The 12,752-nt window shown below is 41.8% G+C and overlaps 1 protein-coding gene across 1 annotated transcript in view; it reads right to left on the bottom strand.

The window, feature by feature from the left end:
- Window positions 1–5,446: 5,446 nt before the first annotated feature.
- The window catches only part of gucy2ca (guanylate cyclase 2Ca), a gene marked incomplete at both ends in the record, with an annotated part of 28,588 nt that continues 21,282 nt past the window's right edge, over window positions 5,447–12,752 (bottom strand). The window contains 10 exons of the mRNA XM_080723232.1: window positions 5,447–5,657; window positions 5,969–6,045; window positions 7,020–7,114; window positions 8,677–8,775; window positions 9,768–9,942; window positions 10,322–10,514; window positions 10,749–10,907; window positions 11,312–11,403; window positions 11,666–11,754; window positions 12,127–12,298. Coding sequence (XP_080579358.1) covers window positions 5,447–5,657; window positions 5,969–6,045; window positions 7,020–7,114; window positions 8,677–8,775; window positions 9,768–9,942; window positions 10,322–10,514; window positions 10,749–10,907; window positions 11,312–11,403; window positions 11,666–11,754; window positions 12,127–12,298 — 1,362 coding nt within the window. The remainder of the gene's footprint in view (window positions 5,658–5,968; window positions 6,046–7,019; window positions 7,115–8,676; window positions 8,776–9,767; window positions 9,943–10,321; window positions 10,515–10,748; window positions 10,908–11,311; window positions 11,404–11,665; window positions 11,755–12,126; window positions 12,299–12,752) is intronic.

Below are 12,752 nucleotides of genomic sequence, written 5' to 3'. Positions count from 1 at the left end.
CCCCACCTGTATCTCGATCCCCATCCCTGTCTCTGTTTCCCTCTCGGTCTCTGTGTTCTCTCCCCCCCCCCCTCCCCTCCCCTCTCTCTCTCTCTCGGCTCAGGGGACACATTTAGAGATTCACCCTTTCCTATGAATTAGAGGAACTGAAACGTCTGTTACTTCACAAGTCATACCCCCCCCCCCCATCCTTATTTCTCTCACTCTCCTTGTATTTCAATTGAGTTCTCCACCCTTCTCTGATAGTATTAGTCGGTTTCACTACATGTAGTTTTCTGCTTCAAACACAAGTGCAGCAGTGTCACCCTGAAGCAGATTCTGCACAGAGCAGCACTGGCCTTGCCTGCACCATGGCCAGGAAGGATTGTCCTCCTGGCTTCAAGTGGGACAACCTCTGCAGCGACTGTATCCAGGTACAGGTCCAGCTGCAGCCGCCGTCAGATACCAGACCTCAGCCTAGATCTCCTCAGATTAAACCAACAACAGGTGAGTGCATGTGAGTGGAGGCGTTCCAGTTGTTCAGTAAATTCCTAATTTGTACTTCATTGTACCACAGTGTAGTTAAAAAAAATAACACATTTTAAACAAATTGGTTGTTTTCTGACCAGCAGGACTGTTATGTCTGTTTTGATTTTTGGTAGACTGACACCTGCTGTGTTTAGCTGTTATATTGTTAAGATGTTAAGAATATTATTTGGCATGTTGTTTTGACAGATAATACTTCGTTTTTTACTTGGTATCCTAGTTTATCTCTGCAACTCAATGTGACTATTAATGTATTTGACTATTTACCTTGTTGTGTATTGGCTAGAGTCCATGCTTACTCTGCTTATTCCGATCTTGCGCTTGTAAGTCACTCTAGATAAGAGTGTCTACTAAATGCCTATTGCAATTGTAGTAATGTTGTAATTGTAGCTGATGATATGAGCTGCATCTCCGCTGCAAAAAAAGAAAGAAAAAAAAGCAATTAAAGTTATCTTACTTTTCCTGAGCGATAAAGCTCATGTGTACATGCATAAACGTTTCTTTCTGAAGTGGGATTTTAAATCTTCCTATCTTTTCCACACAGAATCAACTCCCCCGGTTGTTGTGCCATTGAGAACCACTGATGCTGTGATCCAGGCTGATTTCCTGGTGATCCTGAGTCCTGCTCTGTGGGTCTCCGTAGTGGCAATCCTAGCCGGGTCCAGCCTGGCTCTGGTCCTGTGGTTCTTCATTTACAGACGACGTGCCAGGCATCGTACAGGTAATGACATCTTATAATACACTGTTGGCTGATATTCTGATGTAGGCCTACTTACAGTACTTACACCTTACAGCCCTCTGGTATAGGCTGTCGACAAGAGACCTCTGTCATTGGGGTTCTTTTCTATCTGCGACCAGGTATATCCAGGTGTTGGCTGATATACAGTTCGGTATGATACAAATCATTTGGGATATACTATACTAGATAAACACACACACACACACACACACACACACACACACACACACACACACACACACACACACACACACACACACACACACCTTGACAGTAGTCCAGGTTTGCTATAATGTAGTGGGATATTTTCAAAAAGTTATTGTATACCTGCAGACAAAACTGTCACTTCCAGGTCTGATTAATCAGCCTGATGGCTCTGGAAATGTAGAATGTAAAGCGACATACTGAATATTACAGAAACAGACCAACTCTCACTAAGACGTCAAATTGATGTGGAGGACAGAGTCAGACTGGGTGTAGAGTTCTCAACGGGCCTGAAAATTAAGGCCCGGCCCTAACTGGGCCCTAACTGGGCAGGCCCGAGGCCCTACCCGGCCCTACTAGTTAGCATACATTTTAAGGCCCTACCCGGCCCGAAAACGTCGAGTAGGGTCGGGTATGGCCGGGTCTATCACAGAGTAATAGTATTAAAATAATACAAAAATATATTTTCTTTTTTCATTGAGCCCAAGGCCCTACCCGGCCCTACTAATTAGCATACATTTTAGGCCCTACCCTACCCTAAATGTCGGTCGGGTTCGGGTGTTGTCGGGTTCGGGCAGAATTTGAGAACTCTAACTGGGTGGAGCATATGCATATCAGATACTGTACTAGTGTACTTTGTGGCGTGTCTCTGTGTGTTGGCAAATTGGCATCCCCCGCCACCTCAGGTAATAATCACAGTAACTGAATATTCCTGGATTGGGTGTCAGTAACATGTGCATCGTGCACTATAGGGGAACTTGATGTGTGTTTGAGGTATTTTGTAACAACGATAATGCACACAGTACCCCTGTACGGTGGTAGCGAGAAGGAAGTGGGGCAGCAGGCAGTTGGGGTGAAGCGTGACATTCATCACCCTAGAAAATCCACAGTTTCTGTTCTCTTGTCCTCTGGGCTCCCGTGGGACAGCCCCACTCCCTCAGCAGCTATTCTAGTCTGAACACACATCCGTTGGTTGCAGGGGACGAACAAGTTCATCAATGTGATCACACCACAAAAGCTTTAAAACACACTCACTCACTCACTCACTCACTCACTCACTCACTCACTGTCACACTCATAATCACATGCTTAAATTACTGCTTATGGCATGCTTTCACTTGTACCATCTGTGTATTTACTGCTACTATGTTTGTATGCAACTTTTCTGTGGAGACAAGAGGCTTGTATGGAAAGACAGATGCTCTAAATACTCATTGAGGCAGCTTCATTGCTTACCCTCTGTTTATCAATAGAGCTTTATCCTTATGATACATGGGAATGTTTGAATTAAGTTAGAGGTATTTATCTTTGTCCATTTAGATTTAGAAATGGTCTCTTAACATTTGAAAAATGTTGAATAATTACCTGCCAAGTACGTATAATTTTGTCTACTGCACTACATCTCAGAGGCAAATATTGTACATTTACTACACTGCAATTATTTGAAGACTTTATTTACTTGTTACTTTGTAACCACTTCAGTCTATATATACTTTCGTTATATTTGAAAATAGCTAATCTACAAGCTCACAATGTATTGTGGCTTGTTGTGAGCTTGTAGATCTGTAAAAACAAATCATACATTTTGAAAACTTGTGAAATGGGACATTCTGCATAATGAGTACTTTTACTATTGTTGACACCAATACTTTTGTACTTTTACTCAAGTACATTTTTAATACCAGACCTTTACTTAAGAAAGAGAGAGTATTGCCGTATTGTTTTCAAACGGCTAATAAAGTATTCATTCAATCAAGCAATCAATCAATACAGTAGTATCTGACATCCATCATTACATTGCATACTGTCTTTTCTCTACTGCAGATGACGCAGAGCCCCCACTTGATTCTCCTGCCAATGCAGGGCCTCTTGTCAAAATCCAACCTCCACCTTTAGAGAGAAACGCTTGCACAGATGTGTTCCACGAAGCAACAGAGACCCCTCCACTCTGTCCTCATGTGAATGCTGGGGCCCAAAAAGGCGCTAAGGAGCACGATTGGGGCCACGCCACCTGTGGGGGACCTCCATGGCATGGGGGGACAGAGGGGGGCGGAGGCCTGGTTGTGTGCAGCATATTCAGAGAGCACAGGATTCCACTTCCTGCCACAGAGCTGGGGGACACCGCTTTGGTGACTGCCAAAACCCCGTAGAGCTGTGTGTGCATGTGTACGTGTTGGTGTGCGTGTGTTAGGGCATTCACGAATAGTGATTTTTAGTTTTCGAATTATTCGACCTCAAAGTATTCGAATAGTCGAATATTCGACAGGACTGGCCAAACTATCAAATATTAAGTAAGCAAGAGGCGAACATTGTGAAAATAGCAGATCTACATGCTCACAACGCAATATTTATCTGCGGAACCGAGTCACATTAAATGTAATACCTACAATTCCAAGTGCTTGTCAGGGTGGGGGTCCCCAGTTCAAATATGTTTATTTTGGGGGTCACGGCCTAAAAAGGTTTGAGAACCCCTGGTATTAACAAATTCATCCACCAGGGGCATTGACAACTCATTCTTATGATTTCCTATCTAGCCAAGCATTATATACTATATATTTTTAAAGAGAAACCAATAAAAAATAAAATAAGCGAATGTTCGACTTCGGTGAACAATGTCGAATAGTGACTTTGATATTCGAATATTCGAATATTTGGTGAATGCCCTAGCGTGTGTATGGGATATGAGCATGCGTACGTGTGTACATGTGTGCAAGTCAGTGTGTCTGTGGTTTGGGTGTGTTCTTTTTAAGTGTTTGTGTATTTATGCGTGTGTTTATGGATGTGTACATGGGCGAGCATGTATGTTTGAATTTATGATCAGGCAGGATTTATTTTTAATAAGTTGCATTGTATTTTTTTACTGGCACTGTGTGCCATTTTATAACCCATTCTTGGATGTCTATTTTTTGTTGTTGTATTCAGACATCTATTGTTGTTAGTTTCCATGATATTCTATTGGGTAGATTGTTGTCCAATCATCTTATTAATCCATATTTCTATTTCCTTGATGTGAGATTGGCTATAATGTTCTTTAGCAGGCAATTATCAGAATTTATTATTAATGTTATTCTGAAGTCATGACACAAATAATAAAAAGGAGAACACAGTAACTTGGAGCATAAATATGTACCGCACACATTTTATTAAACTTTTTAACATTTAAGTATATACTGTATCTGTGAAACCTTTAAAAAATATATCAGTCTATATACTGTAAGTGTAAATATGCACCTCACATCAATTTAAGTCGACACAAAAAAAGAAAACAATCACAAGAACACACTAATGACTTTACAAAAAGACTAGGCATACTTTTCATAAGAAAGAGAAATATTCTCCAGTCTGATATACTGTATTATGGCATTTGGTTTGATACACTGTAGGTTTACTCTGTCTTTACAGTAGAACTATCTATTTACATGGTAAATAATTTGGTTACGTTCTTTAAATTAACAGGCAGTCTGCAGAACCTATATCTCTAAAGGTGAAGACATAAAAAGAGAGCTAATTTTAATATTGGGAAAGGGTTCTACGGCAGCACAACCCTTTCGACAAATGTTGCTTAACAAAAAGCACTTTCTTCAGCCAACACTACATAACATTTTTGTTGAGTGACACTCGTACAACAATGTATACATTAACATAAACTAGTTTTCCAAATGCATTTAGTAAAATGTGATATTATTAAGCCACATTTTAAGCATGACTCTACAATGTCCATGCAGCTACACCATTGCTGCCCATAATAGTGTCTACAACTCTACATTTGTGTGTATTGTGAATGAAGCTCTCCTCCATCAACTCTACCATAAGGAGGGGTGTATCTACAGAGGTGGCCATCACAGAAGTTAGCCCAAACTTCCAAACTTCCAAACAAACTAATGGACCATTAAGGCTCTGTAACTCTGAGAGACTCTCAAAGTTAATAACACTAAGGATGTTACCGTGTATTCGTCCTATTCTGCTGCATGGAGGTGATCACAGGTATGTACTGGGGTTTTCACTGTTGACAACTAAGTGTAGGTACTCTGGCAGGCCGTCCCCCTGCAGGCTGCTGTTGGTCTCCCTCCTACGCACTTTGGTGGACAGGGTCTTCCTCTTGTCAAAGCCCTCGCTCTCCGCACCCCGCTTCTCCAGATTGAACACGATCATCTCCGCCAGGTCCATCTGCAGCCGCTGGAAGTTCTCCCTGGTGGAGATGAAAAGAGATGGAGGTTTCTATTTGTGTGGCTTTTCTGCGACTGCTTTTACTTATAGATCTTTAAGTGAAGATTGACAGGAAAGAGGGAGAGAGACGCAGTTAAGGTCGCCGTGAAAGGGACTCGATCTCTCTTCACACTGTCAAGCTACTTTAGAGCCCAGGTGGTGCCACAGCATGTCCATAGTGTTAAGCCTGCGTTATACAGTACTTCAGAATATAAAGGCTCACGTGAACATGCTATATTCTAAATGTGACACTGGCATGCAGCTAAGTGAATTAGGCATTAGTGATGGACTTACGCTGTTGGTGGGTTTGGCAGGTTGTATTCAGTTCCTTTCACCCCTGTTAACCAGTATGTCATCTCTTTTCCTTTACCCTGTTGGTCAGATAATAAAGAACTAGTAAGATGCCCTAAGGGCGAGAAGCGACCTCGCCCTAAAGGGCTGTTTAAGTTGGACAAAATGTACCCATATTTTTCCAAATATGGAGATGACTGACGTCTGACATCATAGATGTTTGACGTCATAGACCACACGACTGACACAATATGTCCAAATATGGGCATTCCCAGATATGGGTTATGTCCATATATGGGCATTCCAAGATATGGGCTTAATATTGATGACATCAGGGCTCTCTATATATGGGCATAAAAGGGATTGTATTAGTGTGGTTGCCCTAACAGGCCATCATCTGGGAATGCCCATATATGGATGTAATATTTACATTTTCGAGACGGGTAGGGCGTAGAATGTATGCTAATTAGTAAGCCTAGACGGGGACTCGGGTCGGCCCATTTAGGGCCAGGCCTTAATTTTCAGGCCCTTGAGAAGGCTGCGCTGGTCGAGTCATCATTGTGATGTCAGAACAGGTCAGCTACAGTAGCCTATATCCTTCTGCCTAGCTAGTCAAGTCATCATTGTGATATCAGAACAGTTCAGTGCAAATTAATTCTATAAATCTTGGTCATTCATTAAATTTGCATCATTGTGATGACAGAACACGTCAGTGCAAATGAATTCTGTCTTGGCCATTCATTTGCAACGTCATTGTGATGTCAGAAGACATCACTTGACATTACTTGTAACGGAGTACATCTACAGTGCAATATTGATACTTTTACTCAAGTACAAAATGTGTGTACTTTCCCCATCTCTGCATCACTATCATGTCACACGATACTGACATGATACACCATGATATCGAGACACAATGACCAGTACCATGGACACACAATGACCTGTATACCATGATATTGGGAGTGTTTGATATTGGGTCTTTTTTGGACAAAGTAGGTACTGCTGAGTCTTCCATCCACTCCTACACATTAAACCTTCTACCCCAGCTTACCTTGAGGTAAGTCTCTCCTCGCTTTTCATATTCAAACGTGCAGTCTGTCCTCTGGAGGATGTTGATAGTGGACTGGCTGACATGTATTCTTAGGGCTAGAGGGAAGACATGGGATAGATTAATCGTAGAAGGTCCCGTAGAAGGTGTGTGTGTGTGTGTGTGCAGTGTTGTACCCGAACGCGTTCAAAGAACGATCGTTCATGAACACGTTCATATTTTGGGCGAACGTGAACTGAACGTAATTGTTTTCACTTGATGAACGATATTGTCGAACGCGGTCATTCTGACGCCCGTGAACGACGTTCGTCGGCGTTCGTCGGCCGTTCATGCGGCGGTCCGCGCCTCCGCGGTCATCTGTCCTCTGCTCCTCTCGTCTCTCTTTTCATTTACATGCTCCAATAGTAGGCACTGCACGCAGCAGCACGCAGCAGTGCCTACTGCATCTCGTGAACGTTCCGATATGCGGTGCTGTCTGCACTCTGCTGCTGCACTGTGAATCTCCTCCTCGTCTCGCAAGCCTGACTGACTATACTTTGTCCTATGTGTGTTGCACGGCGAAAATAGCTGATCTGCAAGCTCACAACGCGTCGCATCCACGAGACAACGTGAGCTTGTAGATCAGCTATTTTAACCAACACGGAAACATGCTGTGCACGGTTTAGAAACGTCTGCCTTCTAGTGGGGTTCCTTGTACATGTAATTTTTTGGTTTTTTTCTAGTGGGGTTCCTTGTACATGTAATTTTTTGTTTTCATTTCAAATGTGTGTTAAAGTTTCTTTCACTTCCAATTTGTAGATTATGGTTTATAGAACAATTTTGGTTAGAGTGTCAAGACAGTAGATTGAAGAAAAATATATGTTTTGCCCTATTTCCAAAATGACCAAAATCGGAATTGTGTTTTTTGAACAATGTCTTAGTTTTCCCACAACTGCTGTGTAATATATATATTTTTTTATTGCTATATCAAGTCAATACTGTGTGGGGAATCAATTGGAGTCAAATATTTGTTTTGAATATTATGATATTTCACACAATGAGACAATAACATGGTTATTACATTCAGCCCTTCACAATAAGGGTGCAGGAAGACTGGGAACTAGGCAGTGGGCACATAAATATTGTGGGCACCTCAATGTTAAGTTGGATGAAATTATTGCTGTGTGTGGTTCTATTTGGGCTGAGTCAATAATTTTGACAAATAATAGCATGCAGCAACGTCTAAACATTTATATATATATAGACCTTTATATTTTTTTTTTTCCTTTTTTTTTTTTTTTTTTTGAATAGCCAAAAGTATAAAAAAAATATGGTTAAAAAAAGAACTAAAAAAGAAGTATGTAGTTCATTTTGGGGAACCATGAACTTTAGTTCATAATGGGGAATTATGAACTAAAAATGAACTAGTTCATTTTTGAAGTTCTGAACTTGAACTTGAACTAGTTCGTTTTTAAAGTGAACTTTCCCAACACTGTGTGTGTGTGTGTGTGTGTGTGTGTGTGTGTGTGTGTGTGTGTGTGTGTGTGTGTGTGTGTGTGTGCGCGCGCGTGTGTGTGCATGCGTGTGTGTGCATGCATGTGTGTGTGTGTGTGTGTGTGTGTGTGTGTGTGTGTGTGTGTGTGTGTGCGCTTGCATGCTTGTGCGTGTTTACGTGTCTTACGTAGGCCTGTGGACTCCATGCGTGAGGCCGTATTGACTGTGTCTCCAAACAGACAGTAACGAGGCATCTTGTTTCCTACCACACCTGCAGCACACGGACCTAAAAAAAAAAAAACATTTACATACAAAACTGTCACACCGGTATATATTTATTTTGTGAATAAAGTGACAAAAGACAGACTAGCCTTTGAAACTGTCCTTGTGCTACTTTAGTACATCAGAATAACTGACAACAAAAGGTGCCCAAAGTGATAATGGCCAGGTTTTCCAAAGCGATTTTAGCCCATCGTAGCTCATGCATGGTTGTAGAGACCGAGCCCTGACCGCCATGTTCCCGGGTTTACATGGGTTTGGGCAGAGCTACTTATTTAGCCCCTTACAACAACACCAACATTCAGGTTTCACAAACAAAGTGCTTAATAAAGTCTCACACCTGTCTAAATATGGTACAGCATTCTATAATTACCCGTATCCTCCGTGTCCTTTAATAAGAAGCCTTTTTATCTGATCGCTTTCTGTTTTCCCATGTATTTCCGGACCCATTTTTGCAAGGCCACGCCCACATCTCCATGGGGTTGGTGCATGGGGAACGCCAGGAAATACATGGGAAAACAGAAAACGATCGGATAAAAAGGCTTCTTATTAAAGAACACCGAGGATACAGGTAATTATAGAATGCCGTACCGTATTTAGACAGGTGTGAGACTTAATTAAACACTGTTTTTGTGAAATCTGAATGTTGGTGTAGTTGGTGGTGGTGGGGCTCTGCCCAAACCCATGTAAACCCGGGAACATGACGGTCGGGGCAAGGTCTTTACGACCATGCGTGAGCTACGAAGGGCTAAAATCACTTTGGGAAACCCGGGCCAATACCTGTACAACATTAAGAGACAATGTTGATGTGAACCACTACACAGTGATCAATATGTGATCTTGTACTGTAAATCTGCTAATGTTTCTATTTTTGAACATTTTTGCCTATAATGACATGTCCTTGCTAAGATGGTTTGCAAAGTCCTACACAGATTGAGTTTTCTGAGATGAAGAGTTTGGGCCTCATGGTACACCATGGTGGACACCATGGTACAGTACCTGAGTGCACACCAATACGAATCCACAGAGGGATGCCAGGCAGGTGCTGCAGCTGGAAGTTTCCTACAAATTCCAGTATGTCCAGAGCCATTTTAGCAATATCTACCGCATGTCTGTTGCCATTACGATTAGGCAACCCTGATGCCACCATGTATGCATCGCCTATTGTCTCCACCTGACAAAGAGATAGAGAACAGATAGCAGAGGGATCATGACATGATCTTCAGAGTATTCTGTTTTTAACAGCACATTCAGTAGTTGTCTAATGGATTGTGCATCTTTACCAGTAGTCAAATATCTCCCATGGTTACTCATCCAAAAAGATTACCCTAGGCCTAGAAGTCAATAATTAGATCGTACTAACTAGTAACTACAGTATATTACAAATTTAACAAAAAGCTTATAACGTAATAGAATGGTCTAACTTCTTTCTAAGCCAGGCGTGGGGTGCTTCCCAGGAGCTGATTAGTTGGCACACAGAACTTGTATCCAATTCCTGCAGGAAGGGAGCCAAGCATGGAATCAGTGATTCGCATTATGTAGGCCTGTTCTACCTTATACACATCATGGTGGTCAAGGACGCTGTCAAAGTTCTTGTAGATGTCATTGAGCATGTCCACCACCTCCATGGGCGTGCTGTAGTGACAGAGAGTGGTGAAGCCCACGATGTCGCTGAAATAAACGGTCACCTCCTCAAACAGCTCTGGCTCCACTCGACCCGTCTCCTTCAGTGAACGGACCACTGGCCTGCACATGCAGTAGCAGGGGAGTGAGAAGGGTAGAAAAAGAGAAAGTCACAACAGATATTTTTGGAACCAAGGCCATCCAGGCTCCTGGTGAATCATGACCATAAAACATTTGGTTCTGTCATGCGCAAACAAAGGGGTATTTATTAAATATAGTATGTAATATGCAGGCAATGGATTACTATAGTTTTCTTCCTTTCTGTAATTTGGCTAACTTGTTCTTCTTTGAACCCACCCAGGTAATAACATGAAGTTGAGTTGGTCAGCTCTGTCTCGCTGTGCTTTGTACATCGAGGTTCTCTCCTCCACCAGTTTTTCCAGGTTTCTGGAATACATCTGAAGACGGCGGATCAGGTTGTCCATGTATGTCTCACTGGCCTGGTTGTGCAGGTTACTGACATAACACACATACACACCCAAAACCATTATGATTAACACTATACACTTCAAAATACAAAATCAAAACAAATTCAAGTTCCCTGAGACAACAAGCTTTGCTCATGGATTGTTCAGTTGTAGCATTACTGTTAACGTAAAATGTTCATGTGCGTGCGTGTGTCACGCCTCATGTCACGCTCCATATATGGCCAGGATCCTTGATGTCATCAATATTAAGCCCATATCTGGGAATGCCGAATTGCCCATATATGGACATATTGTGTCAGTCTCTGTTGTTTCAGCGCAAGGGCGCTTCTTGCCCTTAGGGCGTCTTACTGGTTGGTCTTATGTTCGATCGTGTGTGCTTTATAATAGCATTTCTGATTTTAAATAGACAGGTGAATTGTTTACAGTACATACCTGAATATCTTTCCCAGAATGCCCTCTATCTTTTTGAAATCCGGCCTCCGTTCTGGGTCCTCATCCCAGCAGTTCTTAATCAGCATGTACAGCTGTATACATTTAAACACACACAAACACACGTGCACACACACACACACACACACACACACACACACACACACACACACACACACACACACACACACACACACACACACACACACACACACACACACACACACACACAATAATGAATAACTGTAGTGAAATTAACCTACGGTGTATAACGGTCCATTTGCACACAATCAGAGTGAGATTATCGCTCCGCAACAAAGGTACACAATATAAATGAGGATGATGAATGCCTTTTACCTCTATCTCTGTCTCTGTTACAGATTCGGGGTTCAGATCTGGCCTGAAGACAGCCAGGTCACTTGGATTCTCAACTCTGTTCAGCTTCTCTGAGGCAGAGGATTACAAAAGAAAATGATATCAACAGCAGAGGTTGGTCATAGTATACATAGATATTGTAAACTGGCCAGCAGGAGGTGCATTTGTGTTGCCATGTGATTTTACATATCATAATATACTGTATTATTATTATTATTATTACCCGTATAACAACAACAATAATAATAATAATAATATTTTTTATATGGGCAACTGTGCAATGACAAAACAATGGAGGAAATAAAAAATAAAAGCGTAAGAAATGAATTAGAAGATTACGCAAGCAAATGAAAACAAAAGAAATAAAGTCTTTCAACACTGATGAACAAGAAACAGTCATGAATTGCATAATAATTATCTTGCACCATGTCAGCCAGGCCTACCTCTATGATCAGAGCACATCTGAGTATAGAATGGGCCCCGCCTCAAAACTATCTCATGAGCAATGATGGCGAAGCTGTAGACATCACCTTTCTGAGACACGCCCTGCATACGGAGATGCTCTGGTGCTGTCCACAGGTCTAGGAGAGGAGACGTGTTACAGGACATGTTACAAACATATTACAGGAGTAACATGTTTCAGGAGTAATTACAGGACATGTATCTACAGGAGTAGAGTTGGGGGTAACGCAATCAGATAACTTTTTTCGGTAACGAGTAACCACTACTCCTCCTAAATTGTAACGAGTAATGTAACGGCACTACTCCTAAATTGAGTTATCACATTACAGTTACTGGTCAAGACGCTTTAGTCGTTACTTGCGTCACTATGACCCCCCCCCCCCCCCCCATGTCCTCCTTATTAGGATAAAGATTGTGCTAATATATCGGCATAAGTAAGGTTATGTTATTAAGTGACAAATTACGTGACAATGCATCTCAGGCGAGTTTATGGAGTAACGCAAAGTAATTGGTGTAACTAATTACTTTCACCGGAAAGTAGTAAAATTAGGCATTACTTTTTTCAAAAGTAATGTGTAATGTAGTCTATTACCTTTTTGAGTAACGG

The sequence above is a fragment of the Nannobrachium achirus genome, assembly GCF_963921795.1.
Source record: "Nannobrachium achirus genome assembly, chromosome: 4".
Taxonomy (NCBI): Eukaryota; Metazoa; Chordata; class Actinopteri; order Myctophiformes; family Myctophidae; genus Nannobrachium; species Nannobrachium achirus.
Note: the sequence above shows the minus strand (reverse complement) of the source record. Positions and strands in the feature narration are given on the sequence as shown.